Source organism: Pseudopodoces humilis, chromosome 4 (genome assembly GCF_049639895.1).
Source record: "Pseudopodoces humilis isolate 2021_Gansu_Grassland_sample_001 chromosome 4, ASM4963989v1, whole genome shotgun sequence".
NCBI lineage: Eukaryota > Metazoa > Chordata > Aves > Passeriformes > Paridae > Pseudopodoces > Pseudopodoces humilis.
Window position 1 is genome coordinate 16,477,201 of NC_142203.1, and position 26,759 is coordinate 16,503,959.

The following is a 26,759-nucleotide window of genomic DNA, read 5'->3' on the forward strand; positions in this document are numbered from 1 at the left end:
GCAAGGAAACATGCTGGAAAACCAACTGTTTTATATGTACAAATATTGTAAATTATCTGCAATAAACTGTTATCTGTGCAGAAAAATAAAAAAAAGTTGCAAAGATGTAAATATTAATTACATTAATCCAAGTTTGGAACTCTTTAATTTCCACATTTAAATGGTAAATGAATTACACTCAGGTTATTGAGCCGAAAGTATTCCCAGATTTGAATAGCTGGGGTATTTTTAATCATGTAGTCACTAAACCCACAAGTATTAATACTATTTTAGGTATATTTTTGATAGAAAAGACAAAAATCATAGAAGATTGGTTGTAGGCCATAATGGTGGCTATTGAGATTGCAAACCAAGCGAGTGTAAATTATACAGAACGATAAAAGCAAGTCTGAAACCAAAGCCCTTCATTTCAAAAAGAGGAAATTGTAAACTAGGGGGAATAAAACCATATGCACTTAAACACAGTAGAGAAGTCAAATATAAGTTAAATGTGCAAAACCCAAAATTCGTATCTCAAGTTAGCTCCTCAGCAAATTGCTGGGAATATGCAAGTATAAGTGAGATGAAAATAGATTTTTCTTACAAAGTACTTTAATTTAACATCCCAAAGTTGTCTTCACTTCAACAAGTTACTCCAGGGCCTGTTTCTGTTCTTGCTCCCAACTCCACTGCACAAATGCGGCTCGTATAAATGGTACTAAATCCTTCTATTCAAGATTATCTATATGCAATGTTAATTTTAGGTGTTCCACAAACACAATATTCTGTAGGAACACATGAACATTTAAAGATAATATATTTAAAATATAATTTAAATCACAATTTTCATTTAAATATATCTTTATAATAGAATGGAAGTTGGTTATAATCTGGAGAAAGAGAAGAGAAACAAAGCCTGCTGGACATCTAACTAAGAGGATATATACTGGAGTAAAAGTGTAATCCATTAATATCAAAGTATATCTCTGAAGGTATTTTAATTATTTTCTAGGTAAAAATGTGCTTAGTCAAATCAGCATCATTTTAGTTTACCTCCATTCTGCAATAATATTTTTCTTAAAAATAATGAATTACTGATATTTAGAAACACAATATCTATTGCCTCTGATTTTAAAAACAGAGTTCAGTTATGATTTTAAATGTTTAAGGATCTCTGGAAAGTTTGTGACATTTAAAAATATTAAGCCAATGAATTTTACTATGTCAGAAAAAAATAAAATTTAAACTCTGATCTCTGTTTCATTTTAGCCACAGTAAATTTAAAAAAAACCAGCTGATTAGTCTACATAAGTATTTTTACTCTGTTTATTTACAAAAACTATATAAATAAAGCCAAAGAAAACCTTCCATTAATACATAAACTGTTCATAATTCGATGGGGTTTAAGTTTCTTTGGCAGGTGTCTTATCTCTTATGTCTTAAGAGTAGCTGCTTCTTTATCTAACAGATAACAAATTATTATTATTAATATAGGTTAATCATGCCTGATTAAACTAGCTTAATATTTTTGCAAACAAAGGAACACAAAAAAGGTTTAAAAGGTAAAACTACAATACACAGACAGCTATAGAACAAAAAATTTCTGAGAAATACCGCACTGGAAATCAAAGCAAAAAATCATGAGACAACCTGAACACCAGCTGTGATTCTGTCCATGCTAAGTATGGATACTTTTCATACAGATATTTTTATTATACTTTTAAATACCACAACATTACATAAACTTTCGAAAGATGCAAATTATTAATACGATAAAAAGTCTGAAACAACAGAATCCCATTAATAACCCAAAAAACTTGAAGTAGTGTGTTGGGAAATATTCCTTGCATATTATTCTAGCAAGCTGGAAACACTGATTTTGTCCTGAAAGTACACAGAGAAATTATAATTCATGTTATATATAAAGCTCCTACAATAAGACCCCAAATACTATAGACTGAACCCTTCACTGTTAAAGGTAATAAGAGGCACAGATCTAACAGGTAAGAGGATCAAGTTGTAACATAAAACCACCTGCTTCCACTAGAGCTGGCAACTGAAGATGCTGAGTTCCAAAAATTTGCTTCTTTTCACATGCCATTTTGACAGCTTCTCTGTCAATCCACACACTTACTAGGTACTGATAAACGGAAACAATCTCTTTATATTACTTCACAAATAACTGCTTTAATACAGAATGAAAAGAAAAATGTTAATTCCTTACTTCACAGGGAGATTATTATATATGGAATATTTTAAAGATAACTGTTAAAGCCTGTTTTATACTATTTCTATTTTACCAAAAGAAATAGGTTGTCTACAGAAAGTTTTCTGAGCACTGCCTTATTATTTTCTGTTATTTTTTTTTCCTATGCTGTATAGTAGGATCAATTACAGCAGTTCTTATTAAAAAAAACCCACAACAAACATCAACTAAAAACCACATTACCCTGAGGATGGACTAAGCAAACACAAACCCTTCTATCACCTCCAGGATAACAGTCCCAATTGAATGCCCTAGATTAAATTATTTTGATATTCTGAAATGTGCTAGTTTGAAGGTTCCCAGAGGGCAGAGGCAACATACATCAAAAAACAAGAAACACATCTGTCTTTCAGCTAAGAAAAAAACCTTTTCTTTCTGTCCTTCCCTCCATATTTATGCACAAGGTTTTTTTGATACTTGGCTAACTGGGTATCATTGCCAATGTAATCTATTAGATCAATGTAAAAATTAAATTTCCACTCTAATTTGTGGGAGGGCAACAAAGTACCAGAATTTAACACCTCTAAGTAGGAAAAGTTACTTGACATTAAGAACTTTTCCACCATTACAGACCTCTTAGAATATTTCCCAAACAGTTATTTCACTATGAATTGCCTTGTGAACATTTTAATCCTAAAGGAAAAAAAATGCCTTTATATAACTTAGTGTGGTACAAATACAGTATATTCATGCATTTGCAGGAGAGAAATCACTTTCTAAAAAAGGCTCTTCACATACAAACTCATATACAAATAAGTTACTCAGTAACAGCTGTTTTAATAATAATACCAGGATAATTTTTGCTTGAATTGATGAATAATACCAAATTACAGGCTATGACATGTCCAGAAAATGAAAAAAAAAAAAAAAAATCACATTCAAAACTTCACAACTCTGATCTCATATTTTGTTTTAGCCTTCTGATTTCTGATTTCACTATTGGTGCCTTATGGTTTTTCTGCCTGAAGTCAGTAAGAGCCATTTTCTGCAGAAAACTAGTAGGAACAGTAGAGAACCAGTAGGCAAATCAATACCTACTTCCCGTACTAACTTCCTAAAATAGAATAACATGAAAAAACAACTATGACAACCCCTGTGAAGAAAGTAATCCTGAGAATTAAATTATATAAATGAACAGAAATTCCAAACACATTTTATGCTGCTGCATCTGGAATCCAAGATTTAATGAATTTTCAATAAAAATTAAAATCTGGTCTAATATTAATGAAATAGAAAAATTATATTTTAATTAATTGTGGAAATTTTTTTAAAGTTGCAAATAAGTTCTAAGATTTACTTTGGTTGTTTTCACCTCCCTCTGCGTTTTTGACTGTACAAGAGAAATATGCACTGGAAATCTGTACTGATAGATGTACTGGCACAAAAACACGCAAAGTCACATCCTGTATCAAAAAAATTAAGCAGAGGATGTACTGCATTAATAGATTGAATAACTGTTTTCTTCTGTCTTGCAATACAGGGTTAAAGTATGATTTTTCAGAGAGACACGTTTGTGATCACTTTTAAACTCCATATTTTAGTACCTCCACATAAAATGGAGATAACTTCCACATCTTCATGAGCTGTTTTGAGACTGAAAGAAAAATTAAATTACAAACTTCTTCACCACAGGTAATTTTTTTATCTCAGTGAATCCTTTCACTGACTCACATCTCACTATTTAATTCAAAACCACATTCCTTGTTATTTCATATCTCAACAGTACTCTGACACTACTTCTTTTCATTGTTTCCCACCAACACTGTACCCCACTAGTATATACACTGAACTTCTCATCCTTTCAACTTATTTGTCTGCATGTCTTCTTCCTTGTCCTTCACATGTTCCAATATTCCTCCACATTTCAGTTCCTGTTGAAAAATTATATTTGCATTTCTTCCACTGGAATTTTTAGCTGACTTACACTAACACATACGCTGACTTTAAAATTCAGAAGCGTGTAATTTTCTTCTGTACAAACCTGATAAATAATCACCTCACTCATTCTTTCTCTATGCTGCACAATTCAAAGATCTTCTGTTTCTGTGTTTTTCAAATGATCCTAAACTTTTAATATTTTCTGTCTGCAAATCACTTTATGGAAAGCTATGTTTTAAACAAACAGCTCCTGAACAGAGATATGCTCAAAACACTGCATTGAAAAAGTAATTACATACAATTGTGCAATTATGTTATGGAAGTTTCTATTCTGTATAATTTTTTCCAAAGCACTGGTTCTTCCCTTTGGAAATTAGTATGTCAAGACTTAAAAACTGCAAAAAGAAAATACATAAAATACTACATCAATAACAGATTCCTTTCCCACTTGACATTTCTTGGAACAACAAAAAATGACCAGGCGGTATTAACTCTAACTCAATGTACTTTCACAAAACTAGAAAGTGTAAATGGGTTTTTTGTTTGTTTCTTAGTCTGAGAATTAGACTCTGCAGAGAAATCTTTTGGGACAGCTCTGATGTGTGAATCAGTAGCTGTTTCACGGACACATTACTGTACTGTTTTTCCTGTAATCTCTAAATATCTGAAAATGAAAAAAAAATAGTAGAAGACTGAACAGTTTGTGTTTATTTAAATCTATTTAAATAAATTATAATTAAATAGTTTTTATATTATTCTTATATACTTACAGAGCATAAGAAGTATGAGTATAATAAGAACTTATAATAGTTCTTATTATATTATTCTTATTATTAAATTATAATAAATTATAATTAAATAGTTCTTACTCTAGTATATACATACTTCATCAGCTGGAATAAAACAGGCTGAAAAAAATTACTATGACATGACAGTGTTATCCAGTAGATTATAATAGAGTTTTGTTAAATTACATGAGTTACTCTCTCTTACTTTTGCACCACAATTCTGACACAGTCTAGAATTCAACTGCAGTAATACGTTTAAAACATGAAGCTGTAATTACTAATTTTGGGTCTCTTCACAGAAAATAATCAAGTATATATATATATATATACATATATATAAAGTAGCATAATTAAAATAATATCTAACTACAAAGAACATAAAATAAGACTACTAACCCACAGTGTGAACTGTTCCTCTATGCTTCTTTGAAATCTTGTTTGCTTTAACTATGTGTAGAGCATTTTCTTTGAACTGCAGCTCACAAAGTCTTTCAAGAAGAACTGTCATTTCTTCAGTGATGGTATCCAGGTAAGTTTCATTAATAAACTTTAATGACGAAGATGGACCAATAGTTCCACTTAATATATACAAATCCTCTTTTATCATTGTGCACAATCTGGGTATAGAACTTTGGTAACCATTAACCACCTTATCAAAATTTGTTTCACCAGAACTAGACAAAATACAGTTCTGTAGAAGATCACTAACCAGTTTATTCTGCATATTTTGATACTTCATTAAGACTTCCGATTTAGGATAAAGAAACAAAAGCTGCTGTACGCACTGAGTTTTAAACTCCATTTGTTGTTGTAAAGCATTCCTGTTTGTTTCTTCTTGACTTTGTAGTCTATTTACTAAAAATTGTCGAAGATGCAATCTCACATCATCCCAAAGAGATTTCACATCCACAGCTGAATCATCCTGAATGGTATGAAGGGAAGATGTTATCTCAAAAGACGTCCCGCTTGCAGTACATGGAAATGAAACACCACACTGACTAGAGAGATCCAGAAGGAACTGAAGTACCATTTCTTCTTGATTTTTCTCATTCTTCAGCAAGCTTTGCTAACAAAGGTAAATCAGACAATGTTTTAGAAAGTTTTGTTAATTCTCGTTCTTCAAATGAACAGCTTCATACTAGAGTAAAAACTGTGTTTCCAATATTAATTATCTTAACAGCAAATAAGATATGTGAGCAACAGAAATTATAAAACCTGTGGAAAAGAGGATTTATATGCAAATTAATTTTCTTGTCTACCTCAGCCAAAAACTCACACATTCATCTTCTCATCTTTCTTATATCCCCAACCTCTTCTCAATCAACTCTAGAACACAGTTCAAAAGAAACCCTTGGCAGCCTGTTGTCACAGAATCTTTTATAGGAATGTATGAAAAAAATTACTAAAGATTTACACAGATAATGACAGGTTTTCTCATAAAATCAAGCAAGGAATTTATAAAACGGTCACTTTCTATGTCTCAGCAGGCAATCAGCAAAAAGACCATTCTTTGGATAGGAAAGTCTTCCCAGGACTCCCTCAAAGAACTAAAATTGAAAACTTGTTAAGAATTAAAGAGCCTTACATCACACAGGACAGAAGACTAACAAGCTGTGTATCCCATCAAACCAAGATGCAGACTGATATATTAGTGACCTCCATAGATATACACAGACGTATATCTGTGCTGTATGGGTTGGAGAAGGCAGTCAGTTAAGAAAGCAAGTGAAACCACATGGCTGCTGTTCCTTCCTCATTTAAATCTGAAGAGCCCTCTCAGTCCAGGGCTGGGATCTCTGACCTTAGAGCTGCTTCAGCTTCAAGAGGTCATACAGCAAAGGACAGCTCCTCTTGTCACAGATCAATACTACCATCACAAGAAAACTGAGTAGAATTGGTTCAGTAGGTTAGTTTCAGTAGAAAACTTAGTTTCAGTTTCATTAGTTTTTTCATCAGGTTACTTAGTTTCAGTAGGAAAGCCTGAAGTGGATGAGACTCTAGAAGCCCTCTCACTTGCTCATTCAGGTCCCACTGCTTCTCTCCAACAGAGAAAAGCATTGTGGCAAACCATCTCAGGGGGGTTCACTCCAGTCATGTCCTTTATCTTGCCTCTGTCCTAGTTTCACCCCAGCCAGCAACCAAGCCCCAGGCAGCCACTTGCTCACTCCTTTACCAGCAGGACTGCGGAGAGAATTGGAAGGCTAAAGGCCATAAAACTCATGGGTTGAGAGACAGACAGTTTAACAGGGAAAGCAAAAGCCATGCACACAAGCAAAGCAAAACAAGGAATTCATTAACTGCTTCTAGTGGCAGGCAGGTGTTTAGAGCAATAGAGCAAAACCAATAGAGCACGGCCCCATCATGCTTTACTGTTACTTGGAAAAATACAGGTCATCACTCCAGACGTACCCATTTTCTTTCTTCCCCACACTTTATACACCGAGCCTGATGCCACATGGCCTGGAATATCCCTTTGTTCAATTTGGGTCACCTGTCCTGGCTGTGTCTCCTCCCACCTTCCCATGCACCTCCAACTTCCTCACCAGTGTGGCAGTTTGAACAGCAGAAAAGTTCTATGGAAGGCCTGCTCAATAATAATAGAAATCTTTGTATTATCAACTCTGTGTTCATCACAAACCCAAAACAGCCCCATACTAGACATTTAAAACCAGCACAGTCTCCAAGTCATATTCCATCCTATAAAGCAGGGCTGGTAAGGAAACCACTGCTGCCTTCCTCCTTCAGCATTGCTGATTTATTTAACTAACAGTATTTGAAGAAATTATTCATTTTATTTCTGTTCCCATTTTGAAAGAGAGGTAAATTATTCAAGTTTGAGTATGGTATTGCATAAATATAACAATTTCTGAATTCCAAATATTAATTTTTTCCCCTGTAGCAAGCTTTTATCTATAAATAATTACGCTTTAGAGTCACAAATAAAATTGACTTAGAACTCCTGTTCTTTGTTCTGAATGTTTCCAACCTGTTACATACCTTAGAAGGTTTAACCTTTCTGTTGGCCCTCTACTCTGACCAAAGTTTCTTGACAAAAATTAAAAAAAATCCAACACTTTCATTACAGTACCTAATTCTGAATAACAGACTGGGAGCATAATTGCCTCTTATAAAGAAAGTCTTAAAAATAACAGACTACCTATTTTTCTTCCATTTTAGATCTTTATTTCAAAATAATTCTTGTTAATTCATCTTACAAGCAGGAAAGATGTGGAAGACAGAATAATAAAGGAAATTATCATTTAAATATCACCCTACAAAAGCATATGGATGTAATAGAAATATCTGCAACTGGTTCAAATCTTAAATCATAAATATTAAAATGCATATACATAATACTTACCCGATTTTCTTTTATTATCTGCCGAACTATCCTATAAAGTTTAGTGGCCCCAAAGAGAAATGTGTTTCAAAGTGTAAACTGAAACCCTGATTATTAATCACCATGTTGAAAGGTCATCTCTTGACAAGTAGACTTCTGGACTTTAAATGTTGGGGGTATTTTTAATGATTTAATTTAATTTAAAAATTTTAATTTAAAATTTAAAAATTTAATTTAAAATTTTAATTTTAATTTAATGCTCAAATACTACATTCTGAAATGTACAAAGCAAGAGAAGCTGTCAAAACAGTGCATGCACCTGATGCATTCAGTGGTAAATCCAAATGATCTTCCAAACAAATCCCTACTGCTGCTTTGAAAGGCAAAGCAGAAGTATTTTTATATCTCTGAGGATTGTTAAAAGCCCTTTGCAATTTAAACTACAGCATAAAAAACAGGAGCTTGCACATACCATTTTAGACTTAGTGATACTGAGAAAGAGTACCTAAAGTGAACTTTGAAGCTCTGAAAAGTGTCATCAAGTATCTTCATACATTGCCTATATTGATATAGGCATTTTAATTTAAGAATTAACTATAAAAATATTGCAAAAGATGATGCCAACACTACTCAAAAGATCCAAATTAGTATCCAAAGATTTTGGAGAAGCATAAAAAGCTCCCTTTTGAGCACAGAAATTTAGTGACAATAATAACATACAGAAAACCAGCTGCAGTGTACCGACTGGATTAATGCCTGGACAACTACCTAACATATCAATAAATTAGTACAGTAAGATGAAAGTTTGGTTAAAAAAAAATCTGCCAGTATTTTAGCAGGAACAGAATTTAATGACAATGTGTTAGTGCATATATTCAGCTTTTAAATATTGAGTTACAAGACAGTAACACAGAGTGACAAAATTTCACATACTTAACATTTTCAAGTTTCATGAAGAAATTATTAATATTTTCATAATAATTTTAAAATGTATTATAATAATAATAAACCTAAATAGAGTGCCCCAGGCAAAGCCCAAAAAGAACTCTGTACTGTTTTTTAATTGTTCCAGCAGCTTAAAAGATAAACAAAATTCCTAACAAAATAAACACACATAATAAAGGATAACAATGAATAGGAATATTGTCCTGAAATAGAAAGAAGGTTCCTGTTACTGAATATTAATTCTATATACTTAATTAAAATGCATGCAAGAAGAAATTATTTAATTAGTTCAATGGATAGAGATATATATTTAAGAAAAATCAGATCATAATAATCGCATTAATGCTGAATATTATTGAAACTACTTTACTGCAGACCTGTTTATGGAACTGAAGATTATCTACTGTGAATATAACTTCTTACAGACAGACTGTAGTACAGTCAGTACTAAAGATACAGACAGACAGTACACATACACTTTTCATCTGTAATCCCACCTACACAGCAGGTTGGATTATCTAAGAAGCCATAAGCCTGGAAATAGTGATGTAAAAATTGCTGAGCTCCAAACATGTTTTCATGATAAACTCTGCAGAATTGAGACTTTCAGGCTTCTCAGTTTGCTGTCTGTTTAGCAGCCTGCCACAGAGCCGTTCTCAGGGCTTAACTGGATGCTACAGCTCACAGCAAGACTGTCATGCAGTTAGTAAGCTCCTGCGAAGCTGAAGAACTAGAAAGCACATTTTGTGCAAGATGGGGACATTTTAGTGTTTTCCAAACAAATGCCGCCATCTGGTGTTCAGGCATATGGCTTGAATAGACCTTGGAGAAGAAAGTAAGCAGGGAATGGACACAAATAAGTCATCAGTGCCATGCCACCTTCTGAAGGAATTAAGTACAGATCTAAGCGGCCTAAGAGAAGTAACAAGACTCCTGAAAACAAGAACTTCGCAGCCAGCTTTTTCTGGGATTCTCTCATTTCATCTAGATCAAGTATGACATGTAGCAGTCTCTGACACCGTTGAATGGGATGATTATTAACAGCAACATTCATACTGATCATCTTTGTCAGAAGAGAAAAAAATCACTTTTCACCAAATGAACATTAAAGACCTGGTGTCTCTAGAAGTTACTCCTTCATTTGACACAGGTCAGTATCCAGTGGAATCAATGGTGACTGAAACAGTACCAAGAGTTCAAAGAGCTAAAAAAACCATGAACTAACTTTATGAAGCTTGTGCTCCAGCCAGAGAAAACACTCCACTTCTCCACAGTTGTCTGTTTCCATTACAGCTGATTTAGCCTAAAGTTGTTCTTTGTCTACAACTAAACCATGGCACAGAAATGACAAAGAATAATCACTGGATACTGTTTCTTTGTTTTGACCTCACATACATAGTTTACATATAAACTGGAAGATCATAATTTACTGAGGGATCAACCTTCATTCATCTTGCCAATTTTTCAGAATTCCATTTCCACACATATATTCAAATGTAAATTTTTAATAAAAATTTTGGATAAAAATACTCTCTGAAAGGATGGTATTTTTCATTGAAGTGAAATTTGATTTCTGGCTGCATCTAGTTGTATAACTTGGTAGAACAATTAATGTGGCTCCCAGATTTCTCATTGGGATGTGTAAAATCATAGCATCGTTTGGATTGGAAGGGACTTTTATTAAAGCTCATTTAGTACAATCCTCCAACTATGAGCAGAGACATTTTCAACCAGATGAAGCTACTCAAAGCCCAGTACAATTTGGCCTTGAACATTTCCAGAGATGGGGCATCTACCACCTACTCCTCTGGACTCATAGCAAGCAGGAAGTTTATGCTTAAATAATGCATAAAGGACAATAACAAATATTAGATGAGTTGAATTAATACTGATACAATTGAAGAACATGCAGTAACATTAACAGCCTCACTGGAGACAGTAACTTCCAATGTTGGTTTTTTTACCAACATGTGTTTTATTAAACAATCCAAGCAGTGCTGAACATATGGTAGCATCTGTGAAAAGATTTTGTTCCAAGTTTGTCTATATAAGGCATGATCAAAAGGAAACATAACACCCTGCTGGAGACATGAATTTATGAACTATCCTCACAACAGTAAAGACCGAAATGAGAAAACTAATTGAACTCCTCCACCCACTCTCCCACGTTAAATCATATAACCATCTTTTCAACATTAAAGTCTTTAATAAACAATTTTTACCAGGGTCTTAAGGAACTCCAGCAGCTCTCCGTGGTCTGTAGAAGAAAGTCTGAGAGAACTAAAATTGCAGCTGTTTAGCCACTGAATGCAGTCAGTTGTGCTTTGTAGTACTTCATCAGTACATATTTCATTTATGTCTGATTGCAGGTCCTTAAGACACTTTTCTATGCTAAAAAAAAAAAAGAAAAAAGAAAAATCACAGGACTTTTCTTCATTATCTGGAGACAAAAGTATTTTATATGTCCCATATTTTAAAAAGAAAGACTACTTAAAATTAAGGTAACACTAGTCCTTCTTATTCATGAATTAAGCTACCCTCACAAATTAAGACCTGAATTTGCAGAATTAACAATTAACACTTAAGTACTGTTGAGCTAGAGGTAAAAAAACTTTCCTTCAGGCCAGACTGTACCACCCTCAGCAAGAGTATGTACGGCTTCACTTTCAAACAATCTTATTCTTTTTAACAGAGTAGTTAATGAATAAGACATTATCCAACCTGGTATCAATATCTGGTCCTTGGTGTTTAATTAACTAAAGCAGAGACTATAAACTGAATCAATTGCTGTATTCAAAGGTGAATGTGTCATTTTTCTCCTTTAGCAATCATCAGTTGTTTTATAAACCATAAGATATATTAATAACTTCTTAAAGACCCATTTACAACACAGAAAATGTTGAAAAGAATTTTAGAACCAGTTGTGCTGAGAAAGCAGATCTTTTCTTTCTTGTTTTGTCATTAGAATATTTGAAAGAAAACAGACTTTGTTTTCAAGGAGCTGATCCACTCCTTAACATTCATCTAGGATCGTAACTCTTTTTATGAAACCAGATGTGTCTGTTAGGTTATTACAGTGATTTCAGTTGTAAAGATCACAAGAACAATTGAACATCCAGAATTATTTTATTTGTATTTGTGTGGACATTGAGGTGAAAGCAAAAAAACCAAAAAAAATCCAAAGCAATCTAGCCCTATTTTTCTATGAAAACACTTTTTCAGTATTTCATTTCTACATTTTTTTCAAAAGCAATGCTTAGTATTTTATACAGTTTCAGTTAGAAAAATAGAATTTAGATCCAGGCAAAACTAGGATTAATAGCCCAGCCACGAATTCCAGTTCTAAACTTGACAAAAGATTGGCAAGTATCTTTTTAGTTTGTGAAACCTGTTCTCAGGACTATGAGACTAAATGCATTCTTCACACACTTTGGCTCCTGGGACACTATCAAAGGCTCTTATTGTGATGTGCTGATGTATCTCAAACATGCCCAAATAGATTACAGCATTGTGCAATATAAAAGACACTACTGTTGTTAAATCTGTGCCAATCTGCTACTATTATGAGTGAATTTTTACACTTATCTTTGACATACGAATCTGTGAGTGAGCTAATAAACTTCAAGCTAGGAATAAGCTACAGCCTTCTGAGGACCAGACATTTAGGTAATTGGTCCCAATACTGATAAGGGGGTTAAATGCATAGATTCTGGTGCCACTGTCCTGCTCCTTACTTCCTCCACAGGTATAAATCATGATAACTATGTTAATTTTATTTAATCCTTTTATCCTCCCAAAATAAACATTTAATTAACACTAACGCTGGTTTTGATTGAATAAACATATTTTCATCCTGTTTATTTACAGCACAGAGAATACTGGAGGTAAACAGGGTCTCAAAACCACTGCTGTATCTTACTAAGAATTTTGTCAACACTCAATAATACAAAAACATAGTTAATTATAGTTACTTAATCCTTTACATGAATAAAATTAATTATATATTTAGGAATTTGGATACTGTAAAAAAAAAAAAATGAAAAGAAGAATGTAGTGCATTATCTGAGTTTAGAAAGCAAGCATTTTAAGTAAAAGACTTCCATTAAATAAGATTAAAATTATTCTCACCACCTAGGCTGGTATCAAAACTGTATCATTTCATACCACTGTAGGTAGAATGAGACTTTGATTTCCTGGTTTAGAAAATAAATTTGCAAAAGTTTCAGAAACTGCAAACAAAAATGTAATTTTGATGTGAAAAATATGCTTAATGTTTTTAAAAATACAGTTTCTAAAAAAGCCATATAAAGTGCTAAATTCCCTTTTTTCCAATAATATTTTTTCATTAAGTACAAATGTATTTTTTTAAGTTCAGAGCAGCAAATTAGTTCCTTTTTTGAACATACTTAGGCATTAATCCAGATGATGTCAACTGACATTATATACCTGCTATGGACATGCAAATTTAACAGTCCTCAATAAATTTTTTGGCTGCAGATGACTCAATATTTTTTTGGAACCTGTGGAACTGTTCAGACACAAAGAGAAAAAAAAACAGTCACCAAACTACTGGAGAAGGAGTGGAATATAAAAGCTCAACGAAAAAACCCCAACTTTTCTGTGAAGCAAAGAAACCTGATAGTTATGCTTGTAAGTTTTGGTGTTTTTTTTAATTGACTGATTTTTCAAGAAACAAATCTTTAGTCCCACACAAGTAGTACCTTGCACCTGTGTGGCTAGTACTACTAGCATACCATTATGCAAGTGGAAATTATTTGACTGAAATACCTCCTTCTTAAAAGTCAGAGTGTTTGCACTTTAACAAACCAAAGCAAAGTTGTGTTACATTATCTGTGTCCACACTGGAGTGCTTTTCTGGAGAAACATTCAGTAAATACCCCCACTGCAGAGAGATAATCTCAATGTAAGAGCCCTTAGGTGCTCTTATTTATTAAGTTAATGATAGTTTTTACAAATAACCTAATCATCTGAAGAGAATGCTTTTAAAGTGGCTTCATCAACGGACAAACAGTTTAAAAAGTACTGTAATGGAACTGATAATGTAAGCACTACCATACTGTCATACAACGGCACACAACTTTGTTTTGAAAAGTACGGTATCAGAATAAGGGTTGCCCTCTCCATATATCATTTTCTATTGCCTAAGATTACTATGAGTAAGTTGAGGTATGATCTCCTGACTCCTTTCAATTTCTAACAAGTGCATTTCAATTTATTTCATCTAGCATAGGGAGCAGCTATAAAATGACAATATCATTTGTTAAATTAAACTGCTAAGCTATAAAGTGAAATTATCTTTTAACCTCACGTTCCTTATTCTTAAGATCATCATATTAATGGAAACACAGGTTTATAATCAGTTTACGTGTCTTTTATTTAGAACAGACTGTTTTAAAATAAATGAGATCATTGTTTCCACTGCTGTTGAAGATGTAAGCAGTGTTATAAAACTACTGTTATTACTCATTAAAAAGCTTGACTGCTAGAGGTATAGGGCATCTGTACAAAAAAAAGTCATATCATTTGGAAATCTATGTATCTAAGGACCTGCTGTGAGTAATAAAAAAATTTAGAGAAAGACTTTTAGCACAGATATTTTCATTGTGAAACTGTCTCTTGATTCTGAATCCTAAAATGTAAACCAAAGACAGAGCACTTGGTTAAAGGACTTTGAAAATTATTTGATATCTCTAATTTAGCTACTTACAAACCAAATCCACTCTAACTGTAAAGTAACTGTATCACTGAAACCAAAATAAATAGAATGGTTATGACTTTGCTACACTTTAGCAAGAGAAAGTTACTCAACAGTTTGATCATATAAGAACAGTCAGTTCTAACCAAACCACTTCCCTCCCACCTTAAATTTCCACTCTTGTTTTAAAGGCTTGAGATATTTCAGTTACAAGACATAACCTTTGTCTTGGTAAGTTATTTCAGAAGACAGGCAGTAAAACATGAGTTTTTCAACTCCATTGATCAAAACATGACAGTGACAAATAAGGGTTCAAAACCCATCATCTTATATCTGCTCATATGAAATTAAATAGGATACTTTGCAGGGCAGTCAAAGATCTGATTACAGCTTCTGTAGATGTAGACAACAGCTAATTAACCACCTAAGGTACTGACACCGTGATAATCCCTGAATATTTGAGTAAAGAAACAGTGTGTCAATAAAACAGCCAATTTCTGAGCAGCTGTGCTGCCCAGCTAGCAAGTTGATATGGAACAACTAACCCAGACTCAGTGATTATGCACAAAGACAACACAGGCTCTACAGGAAAAAAATGACATTTCTTTCTCAGTTTGTTTACTTGTTCTGAGCAATTGGTCCAGTAAAGTGATTAGACAACTACTATTCTGACAAAGACTTTAATAACATTGCTCTAATATCTTTACAGGAGTCAGATTCTCAGGCAGACACTAAAGTAATACATTTGTACAACAAGCCAGTTACATTCACTCAAAAGAGTCAAATTATTTTTGGAAGTTGTGATAAACATTAGGTCTGAGTAAAATCGTAATATTTTTCCTCTACAGTTAGCCCTCATTTTGACATTCTCCCAAATACTCAACCACTCTTGGGATTTTGGTTGGAGGTGGTAATATTTGATAAATCTCTTGACTAGCAGGAATGTGAGGTATAGCTACTTCCTGAAATCTCCAGAGCAGAACAGGCCAAGATTTTCTCCCAAATAAAACAGAAAGATAACTCCTTCAGCACATCTCAGTGTAAAAACACCTAAGTCCTTGCACATATCAGTTCTGATACAGGAAAATTGAATGAGATAGCTTGACTTAATAGCCTGTCTGAAACTCCTCCATTCCTTTGTTGTAAAATGTTTACATTGGTAAGCATTTCTTGGCAAATCAGAAAAGTTATGATCAACAGCTGAACCATGTCATACTAACATCCTTACTGAGACACTTTCCAGATCTACAATTCACAAGGTAAAGATCTTGTTAGTTATCAAATAATTATCATAATTTATATCAAACAGTCATGGGGAAAGATGCAATGCTATAAGCACTTTACTAGCATTGACCTCATTGCAGTCCTGCAAAATAGACCTTCTTCAAAATCCTTATGACTGAACTACTGCTGATTAGGTTGAAGTTTGTCATGGTTTGACACTGGTTAACACACCAGGCGCCTATGAAAACTGGAACTAAGGGCTCATGAGTTGAGATAGGATCGGGAGAAAACACTCTAAGGGCAAAACACGCTCAAACTTAAAGGTATAAAGTAAACTTATTATTAACAGAGCCAGAAGAAGATAATGGGGAATAAAATAAGCCTTTAAAGCACTTTCCTCCCCCCAGACCCTCTCTCCTTCCCACCGACAGTGCAGGAAGACGGCATGGGAGTGTTTGGTCAGTTCATCACTCAAAATTTTTCTTTAGTTGGCTTAGGGAGAGGAGTCTCACTTCTGCTATGCCATGGGGTCCCTCCCACGGGAGACAGTTCTCCATGAACTTCTCCAATGTGTTTCCAATTTCACGAGTAGCAGTCCCATCCAACCTGCTGTAACATGAGTTTCTCCCATGGTCAACAGTCTTCCCAAAATTGCCATGATGTGAGCCTCTAGTTGATGAGCTGTAGTCCTTTAAGGATAAGCTGCTTTCATTTGGAAGCAAGGAACCTCTTTTCTCTACCTCTGGAAACAAGGGCCCTTTCTCTCTGTTTGGGTCTTCCATTGGATTACAGCTTTTTTTAGTATCCACCCACTCCAGCATGAGGACTCTTCCTACAGGTTGTGAGTGGCTCTGCATCCCCTCATGGACTTAATGGATTATAGGGAGACAGTTTGTTTTATTATAGTCTTCCACACGACTTGCAGAGAAATCTTGACTACAATGATTAGAGCACCTCCTCCCCTTTCTCTTCACTGACCTTGATGTGGCCATGTTGTCTTTTTCCACATATCCTCACTTTCTCCTCTTTCTCTGACCAAGAAAAAAGCCTGCTGCTCTTAAGTACCATTACCAGTAAATCCCACCAGTTTAAAGATTTCTGCAGGATCTTGCAGTGCTGATTTCATATAAGTTCTTTGTAAGGAATCACTTGCCATGTTTCCATTGCTGGCCACATGGCCCAGCCACCACCATGCAAGCCATGTGCCTGCTACAGTGCTGGAACTATTCAATGCCTGGCTCTCTTCATTCAAGGCACCAGGGAGGAGAAGCCACCATCACTGGCCCTGCCCTCCTGCCTGCAGCATGACTGGCTAGGGGCGGCCAGGCAGGCAAAGCTCACTGTGGGCTGTGCAGAAATGGTGGCAGCCATGGCAGCAGCCTCCTGGCTGCACATGCAGTGCTGAGATGGTCCCAGCAGTGGTGCCTCGCCACTTCTGGAAACTGCTCCTGTGTGGATTTTCTCCTTAAATGTGTCATCACAGAGGCATTACCAATTTTAACCAGGCCAACACCATGTCCATCTTCAGAGCCATCAGAGACTGGACATCATGACAGCTTCTAGTAGCTTCTCACACAAAGCACCTCTGTGGCTCATCCCCCCGAAAAACATCAACGAGGCTGTGTTAAACCAACACAAAGTTTATCAGATCGAAGTCAAATCAGGCATTTGTGAAAAGCCTCACAAATTTCGTCTCCAGGGTGCTGTGGAGATACAATTATTATTAAATAATTGTGTTGAATTCTAAGCAATTGTTCTGTTGATGAAGACCTAGAATATCTCTTACTGTCCTACAGTCTCATAAAATCTTCTTGCTTTATGACAACTAAAAGGCAGCACTCACTAAAGAAAAAACTGAATACACAAATAAAAATCAACTGCTGAAGAGACCTCATGCTTAACAATCACTTCAAGTTATGAAACAGAGGCTTGGTTTCAAGTCTGTACTGTATTTCCTGCTTAGAAGTACTAAATTAAATAAGCTACAAGTTCAGTTCTGTGGATTGCTCACAAATGAAATGTTAGCAATTCTTAATTCCACCAATTAGAAAAAATAATCCAAATACTAAATTTTGATAAGCAGTGAAAGTCAAAGTAAATGTGAAAGGAAAGAACGAAGACAAAAGTCCAACTCAATGAATATAACTTCACACTGGAGAATAACCTTGAGATTACCCCTGTACCAAAACTGACCAGCAATGACAATAGTTTTGAGAGTTCATATTCACCTGTTTCTATAAACTGCTCTAAAAATAAACTTAACATTCAAGTGTAATAAGAGTTCTGTTACACAATAATAATAATAGTGAATGAATGAACCACTTTCTACATTAAAATTTGCATATAAAACAATTGCACATAGATGGCCTCCCCTTGTTGTTGTTATAGCACCAAATAGAATTGGTACAGTACAAAACTACTGAGGGTAATTCAACAGCTGAGAAACATATCTGATTTGTCATGTCACACAATTTTATAAAACCTATTCAGTTAGAAGGCAATAAATGAGCAGTTGAATGATTTATACACTCTTGCCTCATAATTTTTTACACAATGTTTTATTTTTAAATATATATATATATATGATGTATACTATTATGTTCATTCTCTGTGGTCTAATAAAAGTATAAATCTATTTTATGAAAAATGGATTGCTTTTCAATTGCATCACTGTATCACACAGAGCTGTTCTTATCATACCAGTTACAAAGATCAATGGTAACTTGAAAATTATTTCATTCCATGCTACCTCTAATATATTAGAATAAAAGGACTTTTTTTAATTTAAAACTCACATCAGCTGCTGTTCATCTTATTTTAAACTCTCTGAATTTCTGAAACTGACATACTACAGGAGCAAAACAGCACCTGGTAACTACTAGCTTAAGTGTCAATTCAGTAGAAATACAAAACTTTTCCTGACCTGCATTGATGTGTACCACATCCTATCCAGTTTCCTGCATTCCTTTAATAAAATATTATTTGGATCTTACAGAACTTACAGTGAAAGGTCCTTTTAATTTCTAAGATTAGATAGGTAGGGCAGTGACAATCAGCCTCCTTCGAGACATACAAACACTTCCACTGTGATGATGTTAATGTAAAATATAATATATAATGTTAAGTGGCTATAATGTACCACTTAAAAGAATGAACAGCTGGTTTCCCTTCCCATAGTCAGATGTCTTCTCAAAAGCAGCATACATTTTTCACACATTAAAACAAAATACAGTAGTGAAGCATTCATTCTAAAGGTTTATTTTGAGAATAATCTTCCTAACTCTCAGGATATCTCTGCAGAATGACAACAAAATCACTTTTATTTGGTAGTTGAAGAGGGGACAACAGTTACGCTAAAAATGCTGATGCTGTTTTTTCCAGATGTATAAGACCATAGACACTGGAAACTTAATTACCTGTGTAACTAACTATGTTATGACATAAACTAATCTCTAAGTAAGTATATCTACATTTCACTCATGTTAACAGCTGGAAAACTCTAACATGGAATTGTATTATGCAGTGGTCCATAACAGCATATTTACTAGAGCTTCACCAACATTGCTACCATGGGATTACTAATATTGCAAGTACTTTCGTATAAACATCAAATTTTTAAATGAAAATGTGTGGTAAGAGTAATAGAAATAACCCCCCCCCAAAAAAACCTCTTAGCCCTCTTAGTACAACTATAACTGAGAAATTGACAATAATTGAGAAATTACCTAAGTCAGTTTTCAGAGAGATACGGTAATGGTTTATTTCCATCCTTTCAAAAGCTGTTTGGGAGCAAAGATTTCTGAAAAATGTGGGCTACATTAAAATGATACGATCTTGAAAGAGATGTCATGCATGAGGTTCTTTGAAATCATGCAACTCTCAATAAGATGCACTGTTATTCCAAAGGTGAGCAGTTTCAAAATTTAATGTAAAATCCTGCCATTTGTTATATCTCTGACCATACACTTGTTTTTTTAAATGGACACTAACTTTACTTGCTTAAGAGCATCTTTCACTGATGAAAGTATTATAAAGGTACTAAAGAGTTAAGCTATAAATAAGGCACAGAACACTGAGCTGATTTCTTTGTATTCATGCAAAAAATCTGCATCAATAATGAACTTTTTTAGTACTCCACTGTTTCTACAACATTGATTTTTGGAAATCAGTATGTTACAAGGAAGTAGACAAAGAAATATATATATTGTAGTAAGAAAATGTGTAATTGCAACACAAGAGTTGTAACTGAAATAGTAAAACAATGGATCGTATAAGAAAAAAATATACATATATTAACTTAATTAATTTTTCTACTTCCATTAGAAAAGCTTAAAGAACATACTGAGTTTATATGTTGCTTTTTGTCAGATTCTGTAGTCCTTTCAGTCAATAAAAATTTCTCATTAGTAGGAAATTCTATCTCATAGCAGTAGAAAATACAACTGTCATGGGAATTCACATTTTCTTCCTTCACTATCACACCTACTGCAACAGAACCTAAGATTAAGATGGTACAACTGTTAAAAATAGCATAGAGAGAAAGACTATAGTACAGTAATTATATAGCGTTAAAAATTTGTTAAATGCTAGAGTGGTTAAAATAAAATTACTGCTGAAATATTTATCAGAATTTTAACCTACTACTAGAAAATAAATGTGAGTTAAGCCACATTTCTTCCCAAATGCAATTACTTTCACTAGTATTTTGGATACAAATAAAATACTCCTTACCTGGAAGAGTTCTTCTTTATTTTTTCATCAAGATCACTAAGGATTTGTTGAAATTCCAATTCTCCAGGAAGGACATTTAACAAACAGTCTAAATTGGAAGAATCAAAAGAACACTCTCCTCCCCATTCCATTTTTAGAATCTGTAAAACAAATACAGCACAATGGTTAAATAATGGAAAGATGCAGATCAGAAGGACCAAAGTATACAACACCTAGTTCTTTGGAGATATTAGATTATATAATAATATAAATATTAGCTTATTATGCTTCTGCATAGACTGCTACAGAGTGAAGCCAGGCAAGCAAATGTAGATGTAAATTTTATAGTACCTTGCATTTCTTTGGTATAAATAAATGAGTTATTTTACCTTAATCACAGCAGTAGCTTTTTTTTTTTCTTTCAAGATTTAGAAATAAAATTCTCACTATTATTTATATAAACCAAAAATAAACACATTACAGGGTAAATGTATTCTCAGTATACTTATAATTTCTGTCCAAGGAGTAACTGTTTTCTGGAAATTCAGCAAATGCAAATTCATCATTGCAAATGCATGCAAACAAAAATTCAGACTAAACCAAGCTTCATCTTACTTTGTACTCATTTTGCTAAACAAAGGTCAAATCCACCAGCATATTGAAACTAATACACTACCCTTGTGTCCTTATATCAGAAGCAAAGCATTAGTAGGGCTTTTTTTTTTGCTGTTCTCTATTTTTTCCTGCATCTTCTTTTTGAGAAATAATGAAATTGATTTCATCATCAATGATGACTTGCTATCAAAATTAAAGAAAAATATAATATAAAAACTGGAACCTTCTTAATAACCAGTGTATTTCATGTCTACTATTTAGTATGTCATATTTAATACTATCCAGCAGCAACATGAGGAACAAACACAACATTCAGATGCACACAGTTTGAGCAACAAAATATAATAAATACATTAATTTTCCTGCAAGAAATACTCTTTTACAAAGCAACTACAGTGTTGGTTGTTATCTAGAGGCACTACTAGAAAAACAGATTGAATTTTTCTAAATGAACTATCCACAAAACACATGTTTAAAAAGAACATCAGGGATTTAAGATGCAAGGTCAAGATGATTGGTTTTGCTCATAGATGTAGATTTAAAAGTAGAAGAAATGCACATTTCTGGTTTTGCTCTTCCAAAAAGCCATGTTTGATAAAAAAAAAAAAAGGAAGCTCTCTAAAGCATAATATCTTGCATATCTCAATTAACAGCACACCAATATGAAATATGTCATGGATATGTTTTATTGAATTCTCAAAAGCTACAGAATACCCCTTTGCAAATAACAATTCAAACACTTGCAGCATTTTGGGACGTAGCTGAAACTCAATCAGTTGCTGGTGAAAAAGCCTGGATGTAAACCAAATATATCTCTTAAAACATTGAGGAAATGTCAGCCTTTTAATATAAAACTTAACAGATGTTACTGCAATTAAAGACACTAATTAAGAGTAGAAGTTAAATGGAAACCATTAAATATCTCTTTACAGAGCGGAGATATAAGGAATAATGAAAATACAGATCTTTCTTCAATTATGAAGTATACTACTTGCAATAGACTCAGTCACCCACTCCCTTTTCTCTTATAAAAGGTTTACACAGAATGTGATTTTTAACTCCATTCAATACCTGTAACTCAAACCCATCTTTTATTCAACTGTCTTGTAGAACAATCAATGATTGGTGTAATATTAACTGTATAATAAATATATATACTGAAAAAATGCTAACAGTTTGGAATGAGTTAGAGTTTTCAAAAAAATAGCTGCACAATCAAAACTGTGTATTTATATTTAATCCCAACTCTTTTCCTTAAAGGACAGCCAAAAGAAGCTTGAGTTTCTTGGAAAAAATATCAGTATAGTTTACAGACTAGTGACTGTTTGAAAAATTCATCAAATGAAAAAAAATCACCTTGTAAACATGACAGCCTAGTTTTCATGCATGCACTCCTGTAAGACTTCTATGTCATACTTCTTTGGTTCACTTGTCAAAACAAAGCAATTATTCCTTTCAGTCTTGGTTTATGGAAGAAAAGCAACATTTGATTATTCAGCTTTTAAATACTGTTTTAGATAGCTAATACTAATTTCTTCTAAAAATCAAAACCCAAAAATGTTTCAGAAGAAAAAAAATAAGAACATCAAGACAGAAATTAGTACAATTGAGAAGAAATTTTACTGTTATTTAGCATTGCCAGAGCCAGAGCCTTCAGTGCACCAGAAGACTCTAACTGATGATCTGGACTCTAAGCTGAACTGCACCACCAGCCTGCTGCCTGCCCTCCTTGTCTCCCTTGGGGGCAGCAGAATAGGAATCAGCTAGCGAGGGCCCTCCCCTGCCATTTGGGTTTTCCCCCTCCTCTCTTGTTGCTCCAAAGAGCAGACAGTTGTCGATGCTCTCAAAGAACCAGTATGACACAGACCTTCTCTGATGGCAAAACACCCTATGTTTCTTTTTTAAGAAAGAAATCAATTTCTTAAAATTCTTATTTGGAATAGTATGGAGGAGAACTCTGTTTTGAAACTCCAAATTCTGTTGAAGTATTTTAGACAATAATAACCCACTTTTTTTTCTGTGAAGGAGATTAATTTAACCCTTGTTATTAATCTGCATAAAAGTATCATTCCATCATATTTCAATTTACTATTATGATGTTTTAAGACAAATCATCTTGAAGAATCTGCTTCAGGTTCAACTCTCTAAGTCCCTATCCTAATAGGCCTAGTTCTTTTCAAAACATATTAGAGGTCTGTTAATCAACATTAAAATGACATAGCTGTCAATCTTTTCAGTAGCTACTCAAGAAAATTAACCTATGTACAGTTAAGCTTAAAAAGAAATATTTTTCAGGTCTCTTATTTTAACCCATGGTATCAATGAAATTTAACCTCACTGTAATAATTTCCCACTTCTAACAAGTATAAATTATGAAACTATGTTTACCAAAAGTCATTACACCTATTTAAAAAAAATACTACACAACATTCAAGTTAATACAACAGATACTTCTTGCTTTTAAAATTCATAGTGCTTAACCACTGAAAAGCACTTTTTGTGTGTTTTCTTTTTCAGTGTCAATCAAATGGAAGAAATCTCTTATAAAAATTATATTTGGTTCCAATTAGGTATTTCTTCATTTGGAAAAAACAATTAAATTAAACATAATTGTAAAAACCTCCCAGTACAAACATACATGTGAAATTCCATGGGATTTCTGAGATCAATTTGTAATGTTTATACTTATTATATTAATCCTTTGTTCTCAGACATACAGTCTGTAAAGGCAGCATTTAGCTAAATCTTGAACAGAATTTTTTATGAGCACATCTGTTGAATATGCACATCTCAATGTAACCACAATTTGAGGGATATGTCAAAATGCAGCACTGAAAGTATAAAGAATTAGCCAAATCATTGAAGCATTTTTCTGTTACTGCTTATCTTACAGGAGTTATCTCTTTATTGCCCTAATATCCTTGCAAAACTAAAAGAGGATGAGAGAATTTAAAAGAGGATGAGAGTATTGACAAGATTTTTCATCACTCAGCTTATACTTCCAATGAGACCTTAACAATGATTTCCTTTACCTAGCTTTAGTTGCATAACTCTTTCAAGACGCTTTACAGCACAGAAGATGTCATCCACAATCACACAGCAGGCAGCAAAAGCGATGGCAGTGGCCTGAGATACTACTATTAAATGTGAAATTCCTACTGTTCTGCATATTTAAATAGTCTGAATATTTAAAATTATATTGAAAACCATATAGAGCATACACAAGAAATCCATTTAAAAACTGTAATTTCTTGATCTCTATTCTTACATGGTAAAAGCTTTTTACCCAATTTTCTGTGGTAAAAATCCTTTAAAATTGTTTACTGTTTAAAATACACTTGTAAAATAAAAGGAAAATTAAAAATTCTCTCTATAAAAGAACATGACCCATTTTTGTTTGTTATGTATTAAAGATCTCTATTTAAATTTTCCTAATTGCCTTTCACCTGTTTGTTAGACTTTGCTGAATCATATGCAACATTTACAAAAAGAATATAATGTTCCAGTAAAAAAAAAAGACATTTAATGCATACAAGAAAAAAACCCCAACAAAACAGAACCACCAGTCTTCACAATGGTTTTATTTATTCAGTATTTTAAATGCCACAAATAACTTTGAAACAAGTTTTACTAAAATCATCTTGCAATGTTCCCCTCCACTGCAGACTTTCCACATTCGCTGTTGTCATAAACTTATACTTAAATGTTAATTTTATATTTTTAAATTATTATCCACCATATACTTAAAACATTTGCCTTTGTATTTTTTTTAAAGAGAGATTCTAAGTATCTATAATTAAATACTCATTTGTAACCCTTTTGAATACAGTTTTCTTCCAAATTCTGCCATAAGACTCACTAAATACGACAAGGGGAATAAAATATAAGAAAAGAAACAGAGTCCTTGCTGTGGATGAAACAGAAAGCTATGCCTTCCACCTAAAGCTGTAATATCAGAATGCAGTGCTGTGATCTAAGGCAGCTATATCAGCCCTTAAATCATAATATTATCAAAAAGGACTGTGAAAATGCACATTTCTGACAAATAGCATATGCTACTATTTTTAATATCTGTAGTTTTTTCAAACTATGTAACTTAGGCCTGCCCATATTGTAGGCATATCTACATGCCAGAATTTATAACTAAAATCTGTGAGTTCTCCCTGTTGTCTCTCCCCAATTCTTTGAGACACAGAAAGTGCTGAGAATAGAAAGGAATCAGCACTGCTTTTTAAGATTTGCTGCTACCTGGGACTGGTAAAAAATGTTCAAAGACAAGGAAAGAATTCTAATTTACATAAACTTAATCAAACAATATTGGTCAAAGGCAGTGACTTCAAAAGAGGAACATGCCATCTGGAGTTACAAGGAAACTCCTGAGCAGTTGTATCAGAAGAAAGGAATAAAGGATAGTGTGATTTCATAACCTTCTGTAAAGAACAAATGGCCGTTTTCTGAGTAGCTCTTGAGAGACAGTCCTATACCATCTTCAGCTCTCAGTTGGTTATCCTGAAGCTGGAATCCCACACAGTGTATAAGCCAAGGTCCAGCGTTTATAAACAAGCCACCCTCACACAAGAAGCCCACAAGCATTAAGAATCCTACCTCTAAATCCAGGAGCTTTCCCTACCTCCTTATTAGTCTATATGGTTACTAAAACTGTAAGTGTGACAACACATAAGTGTGTCTGTATACGAGTGCAATTATTTTGTTTTTCTTTTTTGGTTTTCAAAATTCAAAATGCTTCTTCTGAGCATTTTGTGCCTGCTATAACTCCTGTTATATTTAATAAGTTTGGGAATGTTTTTAAAAAGGATAAATCTGATACAATGCTGTCCTTTTTATATATGGTATAAGGCCTTACAAAAAAATTATTTACAAATCAACTTTTATCCCAATGCCACATACAAACTAGGGAGAGAATTACTCTGGCATTGTCACCAATTAAGACTACATCAATCAATCTCATTGTCAAATTACTATACTTCATGAATGATGGAAGTTTTAAAATAATTTTCAATTAAAACAATAATTACCCATAAGTAGACTAAAATAATCATAAATGCATAGAAAAGAGATTCTTAGAAGCCTAATTAGAAATACCTATTCAATATTTTTTACAATCTTCTTAGCCAAGAAATTGCACAATAAATAGAATAATTTCAGAACAGACTATTTTATTTTCTATAAAACTAATTTATTTTCTACTGCTCCAGATGAGGGTTATAAGTATTGAGTAAATTTTGCATAGAGGTATGAGAAAATGTCTAAGACCAATAATTACTTTTCCCAGAAAGA

General features: G+C 33.5%; 1 protein-coding gene across 11 annotated transcripts in view; it reads right to left on the reverse strand.

Moving 5' to 3' along the window:
• KIAA0825 (KIAA0825 ortholog) overlaps nucleotides 1-26,759 on the reverse strand; it is a 243,742-nt gene that overhangs the window by 187,982 nt on the left and 29,001 nt on the right. For 8 of the 11 annotated variants that reach the window (XM_088053990.1, XM_088053988.1, XM_088053991.1 and 5 more), the window contains 3 exons: nucleotides 20,868-21,007; nucleotides 11,419-11,587; nucleotides 5,308-5,977 (listed from right to left, as the gene is read on the reverse strand). In XM_088053990.1, coding sequence (XP_087910116.1) covers nucleotides 5,308-5,977; nucleotides 11,419-11,587; nucleotides 20,868-20,998 — 970 coding nt within the window. In that variant the 5' untranslated portion in view covers nucleotides 20,999-21,007. Of the gene's footprint in view, nucleotides 1-5,302; nucleotides 5,978-7,320; nucleotides 7,496-11,418; nucleotides 11,588-20,867; nucleotides 21,008-22,817; nucleotides 22,890-26,759 lie in introns of those variants that run through there. The other 3 variants (XM_088053987.1, XM_014259106.2, XM_088053993.1) reach the window with 3 other exon arrangements.